The sequence below is a fragment of the Poecilia latipinna genome, unplaced genomic scaffold (genome assembly GCF_001443285.1).
Source record: "Poecilia latipinna isolate Pla-1442-1.1 unplaced genomic scaffold, P_latipinna-1.0 Scaffold430, whole genome shotgun sequence".
Classification (NCBI taxonomy): Eukaryota; Metazoa; Chordata; class Actinopteri; order Cyprinodontiformes; family Poeciliidae; genus Poecilia; species Poecilia latipinna.
Window position 1 is genome coordinate 175,782 of NW_015113046.1, and position 23,048 is coordinate 198,829.

A 23,048-nucleotide genomic window follows, 5' to 3' on the forward strand; every position below is an offset into this window, starting at 1 on the left:
CCTCAAAACCCCCCCCCTGCTAAAAAAAAAAAAAAAAAAAACCGCGGGAAAAAAAAAAAAAAAAAAAAAAAAAAAAAAAAAAAAAAAAACTTATAAGCAAAATATTTAAAGATTTTTGTTTTTTAAAGACACGTATAAGCTTTCAACTGACTTTTATTAGCAAATTAAACAAATGGAGTAGCAAACATTACATTCTCTGCTTAATATACTTAAATTACTGTTGAATAGTGTTCATTGTGTGCTGTTTTTTTTTTTTTTTTTCAAATAGGAGCATCACCTTCCATTTTCATTACATCACTTCCTGTCAGCTGTGCCTGAGCTTGGAGTTAAAAAGTAAAAGATTGACCTCAACAATCACACATGAAGTCAGTGGAAACAGACTAAAATCAGTCCGTACGGTCGGTGGCATACCTTCATCTGAATGTGCGGCGTCTTCCACTCAGGACGGAGTTTGCTCAGAAGGTCCAAGATTCCTCTCCGGGGTTCACGCTCGTCAACGGTAATGTCCAGATGGAGGAGCTGATCCCCAGAACCTCCGTGTTCCGGGTCCATTTCAGACAGAGAAAACAAACCTCTCAGTTACTTCTTTTGCCCTCTCACCAGCTGGAACGTGTCCAGATACGGCGCCTGCTTAAAAGTTCGCCTGAGCCACTTTTTTTCATACAGCTTTAGAATTTTTTCCAGTTTGCATTAAATGAACTCATCATTTAATGCCTCTGCTCGGTTCAGAGGAGCCATCTGTGGCACTTGGAAGTCGGTGAAACTGTTAATTTGTGTGACCCAGCAGCAGAGGCCAACGTTCCTGTGGGCATCTTCAGCCACTCTGCAGGAGTTTACTTATTAACTACCAATGGGGTCAAGTTCAGCAGCAGGAACCAGCAGGTTGCAGCCAGAATTTAATAGGGAAAAAGTAACTTTAGCCCATAAATGATAGTAATAGATGGAAGAAAGAAAGAAATATTGAAAGTGCTTTGCAAAAATAGCCATACCCTTTAATTTATTTAGCATATTCTCTGATCACAAGACAAATTTACTTTATGTTTGATTTAGTATTTTTTTTTGTTTTTTTTTTGTTACACCAACATAAAATAGAACATAAACTTAAAGAGGAAAGAAAGAGATACATAGTTTAAAGAAAAAAATACAAAGAAAAATCTGAAAAACGTGTCATGCCTTAGTGCTCATCTTCGGTGAGCCAAGAATTTGTAGAACTACATTTTCAGGGCATTGCTGTAAATCGTGGAACATGCAGAGATAAAATGTTTTTTGCAGAAACTGCTCTGTGAAACAGCATAACCTCAGACGGATTGAATGAACACAGGGCGTGAACAAAGATCCCGATTTGGTTTGAGCTCTGCTGTGAAAAAAAAAATCACATTACACTACCCCAAAGCGCCTTTTTAAAATTTTCTTAGTACAAAAACTGATGTAGATGCCCATACATGCACATGCTATTCTGCTGTAGACACTTGTAACCAAAATTAAATTCCTTGTTTTTCTAAAAAATTGTGGCCAATAAAGTTGATTCTGATACCATGCTGTGACATGTAAGCTAGCCTCGTAAAAAAACAGCCTCTTGTTCTACGCTTTCCTTCGTCCAGAGGGTTTGGACTAAACGCTATTAAGAAACGATTCCTTCCTGGAGCGTGGACTCTGTTGAAGTTTTAAATCATTGGATCTGATTTTACCCAAATCTAACGTTTCCAGAAATTGCATGTGCTGTAAGCAATGAACCCCCACTGCGAAGAGAGATACGTTAAGCCGAACAAGGCGCTTGTTCTTGTTTCGACTTTACCTGCTCAATATTTGGAAGAGTAGCCAGCATGAACGGAGCAGTTTTGTTCACTTTCTCCACTGCGATTGCTAAAACTACATCCCAGTGACAATTCTAAAACAGCGCAGGAAGCCTTCTCCTTCTGTTTGCTGATTGGCCCAGTTGAAATTTTACTCAAGAAATCCAGCTCAATGGGAGAAATCCCACAAGGAACAGTGATGGGAAATGAGAATCAAGTGGAAGGCAATGGCCAGGCTGTGTTCACTGATTTTCTCTCACAAACTTCTGAGGCCATAACAAGACAAACTGAAAACTACGTAAACACAGATGGACTCCATTTAACTAGATGACCTCCGTAGGCTGGCAGGTGAATTGGATTTTATGCAAGATTGTCAGAATAAAAGGGATTCAATATAAATGTACATTAAGCCTTCAATGAAAAATAAAAAATAAAAAAATACCCCACATATTATTATTGAACTTACAGACTACTTTGTGACGGAATGTGGAAAAGTTTAAGGGTTATGAATCCTTTTCCTTGACTCTATGGAGTTAATGTGCAGCATAAAAAGACATTTAATGTAAAACTAAAAATTCCTGTAAAAAAAACCAAAACATTAAAATCAGTCTACGGATGTTCTTCCTCTGTGCCTTAACTTAGAGACAATCCTAAAGTAAGTTTGTAAAACTGAATGTTTCAAGTTTTTTTCTTTTCTCATGAAGGCACATGAGATTTTCCTGCAACGTTGATGGACACTTTGTAACGCCACTTGATTCCAAAATTTTACCAACAATGAGAAACTCGGGTTACAGTTTATTTTACCGAGCTCCATTTAAAACGACTCTATAAACATACGAAAAGTCTGGTCAATTAAAAGACTTTCGCTCTCTAAACATTTTTCAGATGCATTACGTTTGGCTCTCCTGGCCTGAGCGAAGAGTTCAAAGAAAAGCTGGAGCTATTGTCCGTCACATTTAAATATCATACAATCAAGCAGTTCAAGCATGACCTCTCCTTTTAGCTCAATGCCATGAAAGGTTCCCACGTGATCAGTCTGTAAGCACTGAAACGGATTTTGGTAAACACTGGAGCAGCATGTTTTCAGCCTGTTAAATTATTTACGTGCTGGCCCAGTGTTTACCACTTTGCATCATTACAGTAATTGCCTAGAAGTCACGAACGCGCTGATCGTCTCGAGCCGTATGCTTTGCAGGCTTCCAGACCCAAATAAAATTCACTTGCCATCAAAGGTTGTCTCATCATCAAAGATGTTGAGTATTAAAAAGAGGGATGAGTGTGCTGATTAAAAATGTAAGGGTCAGAATGGAGGGCTGGATTCGGTGTGTGTGTGTGTGTGTGTGTGTGTGTTATTTGCTGTGAATGCGTCTCCTCAAACACAGCTGAATGGGGGAATTATGGAGAACAGATAATGGGTACAGTAAGACACATGTGACCACGTCACTTTGTGTGGACCCCCCACAGTTTGATAGGCCCATGACTGACTTAAAATAAGTTTAAAACACGAATTGACTATAAACTACATCTCCCAGTGTATTCCGATTGCTACCAGACGTTACGGCTTCTCGCCACAAGAGTGCAACAGCTTCACCTCAATCCGATTTTTGATTTTGCCAGTGAATAAAACTCAGACATCGTCAAGCTAACCTGAAAATATCCAAGAAAAGAAAACTCAATGCGCAACGCAGACTGTTGTTTCAATAATTTGAACAATGGGGAAACAAATATCTGTACTTCAAGGTGAAAAACCAGTATGTGTTTTGTGTTCTGGGACAGTTAAAGAATACTATATATGTCAGCACTTTGGAACCAAAATGCTGACATATGGAGCTAAGTACGCAAGATCTAGCCTCCAAGAAAAACAAAAAATTTGCAGCAGAATTAAAAGGCAGACCATTAACATCGCGGACCAAGTTAAGTAAATAGCCGGAAATTTAGCGACACAGCTGGATGAAGAGATGTGCTGCTATCGAACTTTTTCATTAGCTGTGGATAGGAACCCCTAGATGTAGCTGCAGGTTGTTTTTGTCCATTTTAACTGCTTCATGATCCTGATCTCATTCAGATGGACACCTTCATCGCTGTCTACGTGTGTATTAGCAGTTTGACAACCTAAAAAACAGTTATAAGAAAATAGACAAAAGGTACTGCGCTACAAAAATTAGAGGGTGATTGTAGTGAGTGGGATTCTTACCACAGCGAGTCTATACTTACCAGTGATTACCGCAGATGTTCCAGTCAACGCCATAAACATGAACCAGAACACAAAGTGCATATTTCACAAGATCTCTGGCAGAGACTTGATAAATTAAAAGGTATGGAATTTTAATTGCATCATTTATACTTGGAATTCCAATCAAAGAAACACACAAAACACAATAATGGATGATTAATGAGGTTTTTGTGCCACAAATAAGGAACAAACAGCGCTTTAGCATTGAAAACTAACAAGAAAGAAAAAAAGTATTTAATTATTTCCATACCATCAATGTTAAAGAATTATGAAATGAAAATATTCTTTTTAATCTATTGCAAAGGAGATGAGTTTTAATAGGATGTGATGTTTGTTTTTTTTCCTCTTCTTTGCCTCTGTAGGTTCAATAGAGAACTACTATGAGCAAATACAGAGAGCCTGAACTCTGAAAATGACCTTGGCATTTAAGTAGCTGTTAAACCAAATAAGATCGGAATAATTTGATTGAAAGTGTAATAATCCAAGAAAAACTACTTCCAAATACTTCCTTCAAAAAATTTCCTTAAAAGAAGTGACTTTTTGAAAAACATTAACAAAGACTCTTTGAGGAACAATATGTGATAGAAATACTGATGAAGCATGTCTACATTCAGTCATCAGGACCACGAATGCCATATTCCTTTTTTTTTTTTTTTTTTAATTATTTTTCTTAAACCTTGAAACCAATTTTTCAGATGAATTGACTAAACAGCATACCTCGTCAAAGAGTTTTGGAAACAAGAATTAGATGTGCAGGATTGAAATTTTAGCTGGCTTTTCCTCTCAACCCCTCAAGGTCAAACTTCTTAAAGCTTTTTGGCAGCGCTGGTAGTTTATTAGAATCGGTCGCCTTCATGGCACAAACCACGAATTGTAAGTAGAGTTCAGATCAGGGGCTTCAGAAAGCCTTAAGACTTTAAAGTAGTTTTTTTTTTCGTTATTTTGTTAATAATGATTGATTTGTGAAAGCAGCAAAAAGTCCCAGGGATTGAGTACTTTCTGTAGACACTGCAAACTTTAGTGTTGTTGGTTTTATTCGCTGAAGATATTAGTTACGTAATCTTTCTGTGAAGAAAAGCTTATGGTCCAAATAAATCATTGACAGACGAAAACCAATGTTCATATGGTTTACACAGAAATTTTACTCTATATTATGAGGCAGCATTAAGAGAAAATAAAAAATAGATTACTACAAGAATAAACTTGTACGAGAATAAAATCAAAATAACTCATGAGGATGCAGTTGAAATAATACAACAATAAAGTTGTTATAATGTAAGAATAAAATAAATATTTTGAGAATAAAGTCGTAATGTTACAAGAGTTTTATGACTATGGTAGCATTATGACTTTACTCGTAATACTAAGAGAATGTTCTTTTTCCTTGTACAGTTTAATTCTTGTAATATTGCGGCTTTATTGTCGTAATTTCACTTTTGTTATTTTCATAGCGCAGCCCTAATACTCCGTCGTACTCAGTACTTTGTCAGCTGCCTTTGAAATTTAAATGACTGTCCTTCACTTTGAAATGCTTCATAAACCACAATGTCTCCATTTCCTCCTTCTCATCATTTTCCTGTCCTTTAGGAGTTCTTCAAATTAATAATAATAATAATAATAATAATAATATAAAACAAACAACAGCTAAACCTCTCATTGCATGGCAAACAGTTGTGTCCTTTATCGAAGAGCTTTTCGTGGAGAAGAGAGACAGCAGCGCTTTGTAGACATTTAACCTTTTTATATAGTCTTACAATTGAGGCTCTCAAGACCTTTCATTTGTGAAGTTCCTGTGGAAAAAAAAAATCAGGGAGCTTGGACTCATTTTACTACCAGTACAGTATATTTATATTTCGGCTCCAATCAAAATCTAGCCAATATGCCTTCCCTATGTATTTTTCCCTCTGAGCCATGCCTCCCCACTATAATTTCCACAGACATTTTGTGTGCAAATGCAGTAATAGACACATTTATCACATCAAAAGAGATTCAATTTTCTTTTCAATCATCCACCGGTATGAATAGCGCCACATCCTCACTGGCCAACAATGAGAGGCCATTACCGTGAGCCAACGGATGACTTCGCCTTCTCTCTTTATTCAAGGGGAAAAGTGTGTCAAACAGTTCTCCCGAAGCCAAACGTTTGTTCTAGGCAAATAAGAGACGGCTTTCAGACAGGTTAGTGTCCCATTTTATTGTCAGACAAACGTAATTTTTGTGTGGGTCGGCAGTAATCACTGGGCTTGAGACACCGGCGGGGCCCCCGGTGACAAAGGCAGCAGTTAGTCCATTTAACACTCTAACTCTCACGTCTGCCGCGGACCGCCGAGGACAGACATGACGCCCGCCATCTCTTCACTACGTAGAGAGGGTGACATGTAGGAATCAGGCGTCGGCTCTCGGGAAAAGGAGGCGAGTGGCTGGGGGGGCTAAGTGCTGCTGATTTACAAGAGCCACGAAAATACTTTGCATCTGCAATTAATCGTCACCCAGAGATCAGCTGTGTGGATGGGACACTGGAATGAGTATTGTACTCATTTTCTTCTGTTGCACTTTGATGTCATTTACAACCTGTAGGTTTTATTCCACTTTGTCAATACTCATTCGGATGGACCTTTCTGTTATTGAAAAGTATAGATTAAAATAATTGAACTGTGTCCCAATTTTTCTTGTGTCACCTGTTGATAACTAATAAAAAGCTATAAAGTAGTGGTGTGTAATCTGTCACAATGAACAGCAGTTTCCAGCTCCATATTGTTGAAGACTCAGCATTTTGAAAAACGCTGCAAACATTTGACACCGAGTACAAAATAGTTTGCGCTACCTGCCACTTTTGCCTGTTTTCCCTGTCTAAGCTGAGTGATTAGTATTTTTTGAAATGCAATTTTGAGAATTCATAATCCTTTGTAATTATTGTCCTTTTGGTTGTTTTATTTTGAATATTTAAAATGTTTTCCAGTTCCAGTGTTAAACGTTCTTTAGTTGTTTTCAATCTTGTGAGTGGATATGCTTGCATTAATAAGCCCTTGTTATTACAGGAGTTGAAAATGGACTCAAAATAACAATATAACTGCTTATCACAATCATTTCTGGGACAAGTTATTGTCCAGCAAACTTTTCACTGGCTGTTTAGACAAATTGATGAATTGGCCTCCCCTTGTTCTCCTTTGGTGGCACCACTGTTCATAAAACGAAAAGCTATTAGGTGGGTCCGGATTTGGCTCCATCAGCCCTACAGGATGCACAGTCCTTCTCAGAGTATATTTTATACTGCAAGTAAGTCTAAAGTGATGCCCAACAACTAAAATGAAAGAATGTTTTGGTAAATTTATATTTACTTTTACATATATACATAAAGCTGGTGTTCTCTAAACAATGTAACGTCATTGAGTGGCGTAAGCATCTTCAAAACCACCTGTAAGGCATTAAGCATCAGTCTTGACTTGCTGTATTCTGTCTGTAAAATAAAACGGTGTGTGCCACTTCCTTAGGGCCCTGCCAGGCCGCCAAGCCACTCAAGCCGCAGCAGATGAGGTCATCCATGCACCGAAGAACTCACTAAACCTAAATGTATTTCTAAATCTGATCTCAGCCAGTTTCTCTTTTAATGTTGTCACCATCGTAATATTCTGTCATGTTTTTGCCCACATGGAGCCTCGAAGTAGAAGACCATGAGGTACTGTTTCTTTTAAACAACTGTATAATTATTATGGACAAATAAACACTATGACTGAATGTCCAGTCAAGAATTTCGCTAAATGCAAAGTTTTTAAAAAAGTATAAATAAAAAACTAACTTCCCATGAGTCATTTGTCCTGTCACTTATAACTATATGCCAGCCAAAGAAGGAAGAAAATTCAAAAGATTACATAATTTTTAATATGCATCTTTATTTTTTGTTAATGTGGATACAACAGCTGTGTTTCCAATACAAATGTGTGCAAATCTTTATCAACTTTCTGCTATTGTTGAAAACACAACTTTGCAATTGTAGTAATAAATAATACGAAATTAAGTTAAGATCACACGAGAATAAGCTTGTACTCATGATAAGTCATTAAAATCATGGCAATGGATGTAAATAGTTACATGAGATACATTCATATTTCAGCCATGGTGTTGGCGCTCATCAACTATCATCCATCAGAGGAGACATCAGCGTCTTATTCAGGCATTTCACTTGGGAGTGGCTACGGGAGCGTTTTGGGGACATTGCAGTCGGCGATTTTAGAGAAGAACTATGGATACAACATGTTGGAATAACACACAACTTTTTTATGAACTGTGAGATGCTGTGACAGCTCTGATGGAACCAGCTGCACATTGTCCAAAACCACCCTCCCCCCCCCACAAAAAACCCCATCATCCTACTATTTCCTGTCGTCTTCTTTGTTGTTTCCACCAGTAGTAGCATCCGGATGTTTATCATGCGATGCAAAAAACAAAGAGTGTCCATTGCCCTTTGGCTAAATACACCTATTTTGACATGGCCAAAAAACACCTCATTCTAGCGCAAGAAATGAATCGACAAACGTGAGTTTCTTCCAAATTATGTTTACATTATGCAAAATTATTTTCATAATTTCAATTTGTGCAATTCTATGGTTAACTGAAGCACAGGTAGAGTTGCGCTCCAAAGCCTTCATATCTCTGGAGCACAGCGAGATTCACTGATTATGGTTTTCAACCCAGAGATGATGCTCGGATGGAATTTTTTTTTTTTTTTGATTGATTGATTTAGTTGCTTTCCAATGTACTCTTTGTATTAAGTTTAAAAAGTTCAGGGCGTTTGCTTGAAGTGACAGATGACAGATCACTGTCATCACTGTTTAAAAAAAACTGGAAGACAGAAAATATGTTAAGAGGAAATGAAATGTAACTCAGAATTCTTAATGTTTTTGAATAAGAAGACAAGTTAAAAGGTGGTCATTTTATTTCAATGTTTAGTTTTTGTTCTGACTAGCGTCTATTCTACAGATTTAAAGCAACCTTAAATAGCCACGATGATGCATAGAAAAATGATGAATAATGCATTTTGACCAGCACTTGGCAGTGATTTATTGAACGACTAGCAAGTGTATTATACTATACAGCTTCATGTAAAGACATAGTGTAAGCCACACGGTCACATTTTGTCTTTGTCCATTAAATATGTATAACAGGAGGCTGGGCCCTTGACCTTGGCTTTAGAGCGAGCGCCGCATCACTTTATCTTGGAATAAAAAGCGAGACTGCCAGCAATTATAGCATGTTAATTACATATTCACTTTCATCTAGTGAAAAATCACACAGCTCTGCCCTCAGAGCTGCTGTTGGGTTTCTTTTGATGAAGGGGGGTGGGCGTTGTACTGTATTTGAAAAAACATTGGTCAAGTACCCCGTCTTGTTAACATCCACTTCGCCGTACCTGTTCACGCTCAATGGGCTTCGTTTGATCAGCCAACGAGAAAGTCAAGAAGAAATCCGAAGCCACACGCTCCAATAGAAGGAATTAAACAAGTAATGATAGTGGATCTTGTTTTAAAGCTCTGCAACGCGGCAATCTATTAGGATAGAGGACGGCAATTTTACTGTACAGCATGTTTGAGTAATTCCCCAGTTGGGCTGTTAGGCGCAGACATCCCCCCTTTTATCCCAACACCCCACCTCACTCTGTGTCAGAGAGCAATTGAGGCAGAGATGGTAATGTTGCCACACTTATGGGTGAGCAGAGCTGAGCAGCGCTTTCCGCATGGCAGCCGGTGGAGAGGGCAAGCATTTCTTCTTCTGCTCTGGTAAATGAAATCCTTCGGAGGTGTTTCACAGGGCAGGGGAAACGCAAACAGAAAAGGAAGCCACATAAACACATATTTGAAGTTAAATTGACTAGATGAAAGGCGCCGAGTACCGAGTGGAAATGTTATCTGATTTGGGACGTGATAGGAATGTCGGGACATTACAGAGAAAGGAAATAGAAATGCAGGGGTTGTTTTTCTTGTTTGTTGTTTTTTATTTTATTTTTGGTTAGATGGACATTTTCACCTATAGAAAAAAAATGCAATAGCTTAGTAAGGATACATTCAACACATGTTCATAAGAATGAGGTGAGATTTTAGCAGTATCTTCAGGTAAAACTGGTAAATATTTGACAAATTACAGATTTAAAAAAAAAAAAAATAATTGTAGGATCATTTTGTTTGTGCATTGCAATTTCAAGATGTTGTATTGTAAGGTAGTCCAAATAGTAAAAAGCAACATTAAAAACGATCCTTTATGTGCTTTCCCAGATGAAACCAAGGATGTTTTAATGCCTAATAGTCTGGTAGTAACAGGTTGATTGGGAAAGTTGCAACATTTGTTGCATTTCCAGCTGGTGTGGTTCGCTTTCACACTGCACTTTGTCAAATGAACCAAACCAATTGAAAATCCTGCTTACCTCCTCACCTCCCTGCCAGCATGCCTAGGTGGGCCCCATATGGGGGAAAGGTGGGCAGACATATGGGTCCCATATGGGTGTGTCCGTGGGTTCCACGATGGCTCCAAATGGGTTTGCCCATATAGGGCCACAGTTTACGTGGGCCCTACATGGGCAAACCCATGTGGGCCCACCACCATATAGGGCCCATGTATTGCCCATGTGGCCTACAGGGCTGTGGCAGCACCGTGGCAAGGAAATGACACAAAAACCTCTAAAAGACACAGAGTGCAATTTTTCTCTTAACAAAATGTAAACAACAATGGAGTGGTGTCAGATTTTAGCATTTGTAGTATTTCTTCCAGTGGTCCAGTTTGCTTGGCATTTGAACCGCGCCAGAGTTCACTTCACCCAAATCGAGACCTTGGATTTTAGGCAGACCAGAGTTAACCATTTTGGTTCACGTCAGAGTTTGATTGTCACGTCACCAAAGAAACCGGGCGTGTTGGTAGTAGCTGCTGACTACTTCATGGCAACCAAAGAACTACTTCCTTTCTTTCTTCAAAGTAAGAGCCTCTTTGACAAGAATTAACGTGGCACTTTAAATAACGTCCTCTTTACTAAAGCTTCTTTTTCCAATCAATGCTCATTAAAAATTATGTCTTCTTTGGATAACAAAAAGGGACCTGACAACAATTTGTTCTTAAAACAATTCATGGACTTAAGTTTATACTACTACCCACTCTTTTGAACGTTTACCATTTATTTGTAATTTATAATGTTCAGTAAACACTGAAATACAAAATACTGTCATATTATTTAAGAAGTTCCTTGTTTGTACTGGTCTGGCAGCAATCAGGCCTGGCTGTTGCTCATGAAAATAAACTCAACTTTCCAAAAATTTGTTGTAAAATTTGATTCTCTTTTAAATATTTACTCGTTTCAAAAAATGAGACAGGAAATTAAAAGTTAGTTGTTGACACTGTTGTATATATTTTGTCATGAAGTGATAACCAATCAGTGTTTCGAGTCGAGAATGCCCAGCGGCGACAGGCAATCTTCGCCACTTCGGGAAAGCAACTAAAATCCAAAGGGAGGGAATAAAAAACTCACTTAGCACACGGTAAGTGAATTTTGGAAATTGTCGCTTTTTTTTCTCCCGCAGTTACAAAAAAGAAAAAAAAAAAAAAAAAAAAAAAACGGACTAATATGTCACTAAAAATATAAACACTCTAGAGACTAGACAAAACTGCTACCGGTCCAAACTGGCGTCAAACACACTTAAGTCTTGTCAGACGTTTAAAACCCAAAGGCGATGGATGCTGGGCTGTAACACGATATGTTCCGTCATAACTGCGGACACTGACAGTTTGCCCACGCGGCCCGGCGGTTCGCTACTGTCTGCAAGTTATGGGCAGCTCTACAAAAATAATAAATAAAATTCAGTCGCTCGGTCGTCTAGTGGAGAAACAATCTGTCCTCAAATCCTCTGAGATGCTTAGACAGAGAGAGAAAAGTGGAATTTCGCCATGTGTGCGTGTGTGACCGTGTGTTTAAATATATTTGGCTGATAATGGGGCCGGGGTGGAATGGAATACCTTAATGAAGACGACGCGTGAAAAGAAGCCAATGGGACCAGCGAGAGAAATGTGTGTGTGTGTGTGTTTGTATGTGTGTATTGTATTATTTTACTAGTGTTGTGGGGAAATGATTTAATTCCTTTGGCCATGTTATTGACTTTCCAACATATATAAGCTTTTTTATTCTGGGTCTGCAAGAATTTTAGTTGCTTTCCCGAAGTGGCAGGACATTATTCAAGTGGAAAAAAAACAAAAAACTTTTTTGAGCGTCATGTTATAAGGTTTTTCCCTCATCAAAAACATATCTGGAGTGTTGCTTTGATTCTTTCATGCATGTTTGATAAATAATTTAATCTCCATGGCAACCATTCAGCTGTGCAAAACGCCTGAGTGGACCTAGCACCGCCTTCGATATGCAGCTCCTCCTCTGAGCTACAGTTTCTAAGTTTCTGCCTGACAGACCAGCTCAAACTTGCGACTCCCACACTCGGCTCCTTCAAACTAGCCAGCAACAATTAGCAAACACTTAGTGGAACTGTTGAGTGCATTATATGAGCTCCTCCCCAGTGCAAATATATAAAAACAACTTTGTTAAAGGGTTAATGCTGTGATGACTTCCTGAACGCAGTTTCAAAAAAAGCAGGAGTTTCTTAAAAAGATAAACGTCCAATTTCAAGGTGTTAAATTACAAAGTCAAACTTCCTAAGTTGTTTTTGATAGATATGCAGCATTTTTATAACTGAATAGTTACTTGATTGTGCTATAAAATGATACGATGTGGCTGTAAAATATGTTTAAACAAACAGCCAGACCTTCAATAAAATATCAATGCATATTTATCTATTAGAATGGCCCAGCTAAAGTCCTGACATAAATCTAATTTGAGGCCAGTTTGAAAATGTATGTTCATGGATGCTTTCTAAAAGTGCAAAGCTTGTGGACACATAATGACTAAATGAGCCATTTAGTTGATTTTGATAAATATTCTTTTGTATGGTCTCCCAGAGTCAGTTTGGTTTGATCAGGATCAGAAGCTGTAATCTGACTAAATGGAGATTAGAACTGGAATCAGTGGAAACGGGATGTTGCATCACTTTTAGCCTGTCAGCCAAAGGAATTCCTCTTCACACAAATCTGAGAGTTTCACAAAAAAAAAGCAAAGGCTAACGCGTCTGATTCTGAAAGGCGTTTCAAAGTTCGAAGGTTTCTATCATTTTTCAGCTCCCTCAATTAAAAACAGCAAGACAGAGACGAGAAAAAGGGCAAAAAAGATGTGACACATAAAATATTCAAACCCTGAGAGATTTAAGCATTCCAACTCTTAAGATGCTTTTCTTTCACAAAATGTCTCTGACATATGCTTCCAGGCTGAGAAGATGACAGAAAGTTTGACTCTGGGGGGCGGAGCGATGCCTATTCATGCACGAGTAATTAATTTGATCGGTTTTAACAAGAGGGATTGTGTTGATATTCACCGAGGTTTTCCTGTAAAATAAAAAATAAAACCAGCTAAAGCCTCGTTGGTGTTTCTTTTCTCGTCCCCATTCAGTCGCCACCTTGTAATTTTGGCCCTTTTCACTCGTGGAGGAGGTCTACAACGGAACGTACAATGTGTACCAAAGACGATGGAAAGGGAGGAAAGTGAAAGTTCAGGAGCGCAAAAACCGAGAGAAACTCAAAAGCTACAATACTTGGTCCTCGTGGTCATGGTCAAGGCAAAACAATATCAAAGGAACCTGTGTTTTTAGACTGTCTGTTTAGTCCTCCTCTGCGTCAATACATATTTCATTGGTTCTCAACAAAGCGAGGCAGGAGCATATTCTATCACAAAAGCCTCTGAACGCGGTCCCACGTGTACAGCTGGACAACTCGCACGCGCGCGCTCCCCTCTCGCTTACTCGCACACGCGCGCGCGCGCGAAGCATTTGAATTGTCTCGATACGTGGTTGGAGTGTAACAAGTCCAGGCTCAGCATATGCCCTTAGGTGAGAAAAAGAAAAGCAAGAGGACCCTCAATTGTCTCTCCGAGGAGAGGAAGCCTTATGGAGAAGAAAAAGAATCAAAGAGATGACAATACAAAGCGCGAGGTTTTCCACATAGCCTCTTTGCTGCTGCTTTCTGCATCACGTCCAAGACCATTCGTGAGTTTAAAGAAGATTTTTTTTTTTTAATGAATTTATTGAGAGGAGGCTGGGTGGTTCAGCTTGTTCCTCAGTTCAATATCTTTTCGAGTTGGGCGCAGAACTTTTTATTCACCAGATACCTTTACACAAAGCAACCCGAAAGTTAGCAACATAAGGAGCAGAGAGGGAAATGGAACTGATGCAGCTTCACTTTGTCCTCTACGGCTATTCGTTCACTTAGCAGTTCTTTATGCTCAATTCTGATTTTCGTTTCTGAAATTATTATTATTATTATTATTATTATTATTGTGTGTGTGTGTGTCTTCGTTCATACTTACTAAATTAAACCCAACCGCAATGAGACTTCTGCGTGAATGGTTTACGTCCGAAAGCGACCCGCATGCGCAGAAGTAGAACGTTAACGTCACACAGCAGCGCATTGTTTACGGAAGTAATAGCGTATCGAGCCTTTTATGAGTTGATTTTTGAGGCAATGAGAGTCCACAGCAACATCACAAAATCACAATAACAACACAAAGTAAGCTAATAAAAACAAAAGTGGAAACTAATAGCAACGGCAATTTGTGGAGTATTGGCTGCAATGTTAAATTTCTCATTTGTGGGACTAATAAAGTATTACCCATCAACCCAACCTGAGCTCGGTTTTACCGCTGTATGCACTCACTATACAATGGCTGCTGAAAAAGACAAGTGTTTTGCTGTTGACTTACCATCCAGAAACCACGTGGAGCATTCTTGTTGATTGTGCAAGAGACTCTACCTCTGCTTTTCAAAGATGTACAGTTGTATTATTGCACATCTGTTTGCAGCCAATAAAAGTTAAAGGTTGAGTCAGGAGGTGTGGCCAGCAGCAGCTTATTTGGATTTAAAGCAACAAGGCCCTAAAACAGCCCATTCTGAAAATAGGCAGAAGTCAGCAGACAAAATTTACATAATCTAAAAAATATTTTTGTGCAAAACAAATGTCATGAATTTGATTTGTGTAGCCCAACAGACATATCCCAACCTGTTCAAAGAGGCATAAAATCCCATTAATCTTCAGTTTTAGTCTGAACTTAAAATGTTTTATGGGCCTTTGCATCACCACGTCCACTATATTCTAAATATTTCAACTTTATTCTGCAAGTAAATAATAATAATAATAATAATAATAAAAATACAAATTCACTTTTTTTTTACCCTATTTTACCTTTTGCATGACTGTGACTTACCTGCTGTTTTTTTTTTCTTTTTAATCTACTTAATAGTCAGAAATGCAAAACAGATTTAATTAATTAATGGGCAAAGTATTCCTGAAAAATGTCAAAAAACATAGTCTTGTCTTGCATGGATAAAGGAAGGATAAATTATTTTATAAAAAGAAAATGTTATTACAACTTTAAGAATATTTTTTTAAAAATCACAATGAAACATAGAGCATTCAGACATACTTGAGCTTGTAGTCAAATCTCTCTCCTCCAACCTCTTACTGAAATGGGACTTTCTTCTTCATTTTACCTTTTGCTGCTCAGATTGCAAACTAATAAAAGTTTTTCTCCTGTCTGTGATTGGCTACTATAACGACTCAACCAAAAACATATACCACTCAAACAAACAAACAAAACAAAAAAAAAACAGAACACATTCAACTCTCTGACAAAGAATGTCTTTATTTAATGCATTGCATACAATAATGGTATATCTATATAAATAAAAGCATTTTTTTTAATTTAAGATTTATTTCGCAGCTGCAACTGTAATATTTGAAATTAATGGCAAATAGGTTTAAGGAAATAACATAATGTGCCAATGTTTTTTTTTTATTATTATTATTTTTTTAACCAAGACAATCACCTCATATTTCTGACTCTGTCTTAAACAAACATTCAAATGATGTAACCTTTCAGGTAAAATACACTCATCACACAAACAATGACAATCTTTGAAACACCTTTGGTCAAGAAGAACAAAAAGAAACCGCACAGTGACAGAATAAATCCAGAATTTGCACAATAATTACTGGCATATTCAATTTTCCACGGAATAAATCGATAAGCTCTTTTTAACCTTAAGCACTGTAAACAATGAATACATTTACAATGTCTGTGGTCCTGTTAAGCCGTACATTCATCTCTAGGCATGCATATAATTATGTGTTCTGCATACTCCGTGCGGCCAAATCCACGGTCGAATTCGGCGAAAACAGACAAAGTTTTATTTGAAAGTTCAAACCGATGTGCGTGGATACGGCTCTGATGACGTCCTCCTTCAGGGCTACAATGTGCGGCTCGTCATACAAAGCTTTCCTCCATGTTGGAGCACAGCAGGAAAGAGTCGACCAGCCGTGGTTTGATGAGCTGGTGGTGGTCGGCCGCCTCGATGCTGTCCGGGCAGCCTGCCGCCAGCCTCCTCAGAGCCGCCTGGAGACACACAAGCATTAGACATGGGCAGAAATAATGCTGCGCATTGAGATCACATTGACATCTTGCTGTTCTGGGTGGTTGCAGCAACACTACGTAATTTTCTGTAACATTGCGTAAAACAGAGGTATACAACTTGGGCTGTATGGTGCAAAGAGTCAGACCTTTGGTGTTTTTTGGCTTAAATCTATAATTATTATAATTAATTTTGATTAATCAATGATAGATTTTAACACTTAGCTTAAGTGTAAAACTTAAGCAAAGCTAATTGTAAGTAAATTTTCATGCAATTAATGCCTTTTTTTTGTTTTTTGTTTTTTACATAAAAAGGTTCTGGCCAGAACCTTTGCACACATTCAAAGGTACGCCCGTAAATTTGACGCACATCCACAAACAACTGCATTGGATGAGAGCGAAAGACAACATGTTGGATTAAATCTACTATTAGCACGTTAATTTTGATCAAGTGCTATGCTTAAGTTAACACATAACAAATTTAAAGTGTTGACACATTAAAAATTTTAACGGAATTAATCGCGTCTTTTGTTCTTGTTTTTTTTTTAACATACAAAGGATCCACTGGGAGCCTTTTTGCACATTTCTGGTAGATCCATAAATCTAATGCACATCCACAAACGGCGACGTAAAGCCACTTCTCTTGGTCCAGTGGGAGTTCATTTTTTCTTCAAAAAACGATCTGATGGGACTAGGGCTGTAATGATTCCTTAAATGATTCGAGTATCTCGATTATTAAAATTCCATGGGGCAAATTATCTGCATGATAGCTTCCTTAAATTATGTTTTATAATTTTGTTCTGGCCGGGTGATTGATTATGTTGCACACACCTCTGACTTCTGTGTCTGGGTTGTTGCTAAGTGCTAAAAAAAATGTTAAAGGGTTAATAGAGGAGCAATGTTGTGATAAGTTCCTGAAGGCGGAGTTTCAGAATGAGCAGGAGCTTCTTAAAGAGACAGAGGCCCAATTTTTAAAAAAAAGTTGTAACAACTGAACGCAACATAGTTACTTGACTGTGCTATAAAATGGAACAATATGCCTGGAAAATGCATAACACTGCCACTTTAAGGTTGGAAATGATCCGTAAGAAGCTGTGTGTCCTTTGAAGGCCGACGTAGACGCTACGCTGGCACCGCCAAACCCCTGGCTAAAGGGATAAAATGGAATCGCATTAATGTGAAAAGACTGACGAGTAGGGGCATTTCTCAGCCCAATTAATCCTCTAGCCGACGTGCACTTGAAATCACCACATCATAATCATTATGATTGATGGATTCAGAAGAGGACAAAGCTCTTTCTTATTCTATATACATTCTGCGACTCAACACGTTTAAGACGATGCGGACCCTCTTCTGTATCTCGGCTTCAAGTTACCGAGCTCGTGATATATTGCCATGCCTCAAACATTGCCTCATACAAGTAATTAAGTTGGACCTTGGCTCTTTGCACCCATCTTCAGCGCGTCTGCCAAATAATTCTACCGCTACGCCACAGAGATCCTTTATGGCTACAGAGGAGAATGTCTGACATTAAATGGAATAGGCAATTTGAATGTTTTGAAAGACTTTTTATTTGTCTTGAGGACACAGGGTCATTCGAAAGCCATTCGGAGCTCTGAAAGAACAAGCACAGAAGCATATAGAAACCGCCGACATGTTCCACCTACCAGGCAGGCCACCAGAACGGAGTCACTGTTATTTCTCTCTGTGGGGGAGCGGCACAGCTCAATGAGACGAGGGACAGCTAAACACAGTGGAGACACACACACACACACACACACGTTCACTTCTAAGAATATAGCTCTTAAGAATGACATGAAACACTGTGGCTTGTTTTGTCTGTTATCATTTCTAATGGACAGGATTTAAATAAAACCAGACATTCAGAGCAGGTCAGAAGTTTTATGTTCACTAATTGTATTTCCATTAGAGACATACCGGTCCAGTATCAAAATCTGTATTGGTCCCAATATTGACAAAAATCATACATCGATATCGGTGACAATGTGGCCAATCCACAAGGGCAGATCTATTCACTCTAATTCTATGTTTTGTACGCTGAGCGACGTCATAATTTATTATTTATTTTACGTTATGTTTGTAATTCCTAATTGCACTTTCTGAACCATTTAAAAGAAGGTTTGTTGCTGTTTATATTTACATGTTTGAGCAAGATAGTTTCAGTTTCTCTATCATTTATTTTCGATTTTCTGCGATACTCCTAATTAAACTGAGCAAATTAAAGTTGTGTTGTTTATACATATTTGTTAGCTTGTGACGCTATTGGTCACAAGTGTGATGTACTGGTACAGAGTTATCAAATACATTTGTGACTTATGTCTGTGTTTTAAAAAATAACTGTCTTTCAATAAAATATTTTTGTGCTATGATGAGGTGGTTGTTTAGCGGTATCGAGTTTAGTATATTCCACAAAACTGCAACAGAAACACTTTTTACTGCATCACGAGTCAGGTGATCAACAACAGGATGTTACTACTGGTGGACACGACAAAGAAGAAGAGAGGAAGTAGCTCGAGGATGACGGCTCTGCGTGTTTTTTATTGACTTATGTGAACAAGCTAATTCACAATTTTACTTGTGTTTCTTATTTAACAGAAACAACGCAATTGCAAAATTGTGTTATATTAACAAGTTTTGTGCTCATTTGTAATGGAAATGTAGCTAGTGATGAATATCACATTAAACACTTTTGAACTATTCTGTTCACAATATTTACTGACTTTCAACAAACATATTTGATGACTTTTTTTAAAACAAGAACTGAGTGCACATGTTTGAATTAATTGTGAATTTTCTTATTCAAACAAACTCAAACTGATACATGAAGGCTAAAGCACACGGTTTACCAAGATACCGAAACTGATTTATACCATGAAGGAAAAAAATAAAAACTCGACAGGAAGTCATAATTGTGATAAGTCATAGATGAGTCAGCTTTTTTTGCTTTTGTTTTTATAAATGGAGCATAATAACTAGCTAATGTGTGTGACAAAAGAGGAACATTTAAAAGCATCTTTGCACATTTGCCTTAGTTTACATAGCTCTTTGTTTCTTTCACTGATTGTGCCTTTCTTTTTTAAAACATTGAAGTTTGTCATTAGCCCTGGACTCAGAGAGCAGTTGCCATTTTTAATTCTGCTTTTTTAAATACTTAATTTTCTACTGTTTTTATTTTTTAAAGGAGGAGCAGAACCAATGCGGCGTGACCTTTCACCTTTCAGCTGGATGGCGGTCTGGGCCACATCGGGGTCTCTGCTCAGCCGGGCCAGAGTGACCGCAGCTTTCTGCTGGACGCGCTCGCAGGCAGCCACCTCTGACGGGTTGGAGGACGACGGTTTCTCCCCCAGCAGCAGCAGCAGCCTCTCTATTCCTGATGAAGGAGAAAAAACACGATGACTCGTTTAGAAAGAACAGAAGCATCACTTTTACTCAGCAGAAAGACTTTGAAAACGGTAATAATAGGGAGCAGTTTGGAAAATAATCAATCCCCAAAACATAAGGAATGCTTCAGGTCGCTTGAAGTTGGTTATTTATAAATAATTTATGAGCAGAACAAATATAATAATAGATGAGTTACTAACTAATACTCAAACGCTTGTCAGGCAAACTCCCAAAGATAACTAGATGCTGCCCTCTGGTGGAATAAAAAATAACTACACTCCATTCATTCAGCTTATGTGAATGTTTTAGCACATATTTTTTTTATACAATTTTTTGCAGGAGGGTTTAATATTTACTTCCATATTTTAATATCATCACTTTACTAAAATAACAGCCTAACTCATTTTTTGCCAAAAGTGATTTTATTTTTGCCGGAATGATCTTTTCATAATAAGAAGGTGATGATTATTTTTGTAGAAAAAACTGTAAGTAAAAAAGAAACAACTTGGGCCATTTTTTTTAGGAAAACGACAACATGCTGAATGACAGCAGAGATGCATATAAAATGAATCCCAAAGAAATTCTCCGTTTGTTACAAAAATTTAATTTCACACAGAAAAATTCATAGAAAAGTTCTTAAACTTTTGATTTGAGAACGTTTACTAAGAGGGAATTACTTATGCAGTGAGAACATTATCAAAGATGCAACGGTGACCCATTTTTACTTTTTAGTTTTTTACTACAAGATTTTCATTTTAAATTTATTCTGGTAATATTAAAACTTTATTCCAGTATTATTTTGACATTGTTATACAACTGTAATATTATGACTTTATTCTCGTAATTAAAGTTAAAAATATTAGCCTAACGTTCTGTTGAAAAATTCACCTGAATTCAAAGTTCAAATAAACAGAAGCTGTGGAACATGCTTGTCAAACAAGATGGCCGCCCTGACATCACAATGAACTATGAAAACCCAAGAAATGAATTGGTTCCAAAATTTAAATCTTCAGAAACCAAAAATTAGATTCACTGATACAAGTGATTTGTGGTCCAGGTCTACAATAACAAAAAAATAAAAACATGGTAAACAAAAATGAGAAACCGCAGCAGTAAATCTGATTACCTTGCTCTTGCAAGACTTCAGAAGCACACGACTCCAAAACAGAAAGATTTGCCAAAATTGTCACCACCTGAAGTTGAAGTGATGCAAAAAGAAAAAAGATGAGTAAATAGTGTGTGTGTCTGTGTGCGTGTATATGGGTGTGTGTGTGTGTGTGCTGGGGCCCGTTTCGGCTGCTTCCAGCACCTGGTCTTTGGAGTAGGGCGTGTCCACCCTCTGGCGGTCCTTGCAGGCCTGCAGCAGGATGTGGATGGCGTTCAGCTGCAGCAGGATCTCACACGCCATGCTGTCGAAGAATGTGATGTTGGCCAAGGCCGCAGAGGCCAGGAGGAACACTTCGCCACAGGAGGCGCTCTCGCACAGCTCTGGGAGAGGAAACAGCAACCTATTTAAGTCTCCACAAGACAACATTTGCTGCAACAAATTGTTGGGAAACAAATAGACATTTTTTATTATTAACAGAAAGTTTTGTTGATGCAGATTGTTTTTGGCGTCACCACTCACTGATGAGCGCTGTGACGATGTCGTGCATGCTCTCCAGGAAGCTGGCCAGGTGCTGGGTGGAGGTGTGGTGGGGTGAAGTGATCTGGGCCACCACGGCCGCAGCCTCGGCCCGGGCAGCCTCCACACTGCTCTCATCGGTCAAGATGTCTGCCAGGCACAGGATCCCGTCCACCTGCAGGTCGGTCACAAACACACCTAACTAGGTTAGTGGGAAACTGGCCTCTTAAGGGGCAGCGTTATGTGTTTTCCAGCAACATCTGATCATTTTTGTAGCACAATCAAGAAGCTGTTACCTTGACTTCTTAAAAAGTCTTGCATTTACCAATTGTGACTTAAAAGAAATTAATCTGACTTAGTAATTTAACGCTCTTAAATTGGGCCTCTGTCTTTTTAAGAAACTCTTTCTAAAACTCCACCTTCAGGAAGTCATCACAAAATGGCTCCTCTATTAACCCTTTCACAACCAGCGTTGCACTGAGAGGAAGCTCCTATAATTAGCTCAGCTGGTGTTTGCTAATTGCTGCTAGCTAGTCTGAAGGAGTCGCGGGGGGAGGGCTGATGTGTGAGGTGAAAACTCTGAAGCTTGGAAACAGAGGCTCCTTGAAGGCAGAGCGAGGTCCGCCCAGGCGTTTTGGACAGCCACAGTTGCAATGGTATCAGTGGTTATCATGGAGATTAGCGGTTCGCTCAAATAGCCATGAAAAAATCAAGGGAACACTCCAGGTACGTTTTTGATGAGACAATAACATTATAACATGATATGAAGCTCAACAAAGTCGATTTTATGCAATACTGCCTCTTTAAAACAAGCATTCCTGCAGCAACACCTTCACTGTTGAGGTTTCAGGTTAAAGAAACCAAATCGAAACCCACTGTTCATTTGCGGACGGTCATCCTAAAAACTTTCAACTAATCAACAGGTCTAGACTTTAAAACCAATTACTGGACCAACATGTGAACAGCAACAAGGTTCTGAGCAACACTTCAGACTAAACTTTATTAAATCCCATGAAATACACGGAAGATTGTGAAAAGATACTTTTAGCAAAGTTCAGCATTTACTTTCATGAGTGATGCTAGAGCAGTATCTTTCAAAGTAGCGACTCTGGCCACCATGGGGCGCTGTGGAGGCCTCAGAATGCTAGAGGAAAGATAAGTTAAAGCAATTTTTTTTAAACTCCAAAAATAAAATAAAAACAACACAAGAAATATATTAATTCGATTTTTTAAAAAGTTTTTTTTTCTAAGTTTTATAAGTCATTATTATAAAATATAAGTTAAAATAAGTTAATGAAGTGTTATTTTCTATGCTCATGTTTCTGATTGGCTCCCAGTCAAATTTACTAAGCTGCTTTGCTCTTCAAGCTAGCAGCTTCAAAACGGACAAGTTTCTCACAAAAAAAGTTTCTCACACTGCTGCAAAAACCATCTAAAATCAGAAAGTATGAGGCAGCATTTTTG

The 23,048-nt window shown here is 38.3% G+C and overlaps 2 protein-coding genes across 7 annotated transcripts in view; both read right to left on the reverse strand.

Moving 5' to 3' along the window:
• LOC106950937 (ethanolamine kinase 1) overlaps window positions 1-14,529 on the reverse strand; it is a 58,520-nt gene extending 43,991 nt beyond the window's left edge. For 2 of the 4 annotated variants that reach the window (XM_015038123.1, XM_015038124.1), the window contains exon 1: window positions 412-811. In XM_015038123.1, the coding sequence (XP_014893609.1) occupies window positions 412-552 (141 nt within the window). In that variant the 5' untranslated portion in view covers window positions 553-811. Of the gene's footprint in view, window positions 1-411; window positions 813-14,461 lie in introns of those variants that run through there. The other 2 variants (XM_015038126.1, XM_015038125.1) reach the window with 2 other exon arrangements.
• A 1,244-nt stretch (window positions 14,530-15,773) lies between these two features.
• The window catches only part of insc (INSC spindle orientation adaptor protein), a 69,099-nt gene continuing 61,824 nt past the window's right edge, over window positions 15,774-23,048 (reverse strand). For all 3 annotated transcript variants that reach the window (XM_015038127.1, XM_015038129.1, XM_015038128.1), the window contains exons 8-13: window positions 21,588-21,759; window positions 21,270-21,448; window positions 21,087-21,153; window positions 19,794-19,949; window positions 18,226-18,302; window positions 15,774-16,543 (exon numbers count right to left, since the gene is read on the reverse strand). In XM_015038127.1, the coding sequence (XP_014893613.1) occupies window positions 16,415-16,543; window positions 18,226-18,302; window positions 19,794-19,949; window positions 21,087-21,153; window positions 21,270-21,448; window positions 21,588-21,759 (780 nt within the window). In that variant the 3' untranslated portion in view covers window positions 15,774-16,414. The remainder of the gene's footprint in view (window positions 16,544-18,225; window positions 18,303-19,793; window positions 19,950-21,086; window positions 21,154-21,269; window positions 21,449-21,587; window positions 21,760-23,048) is intronic.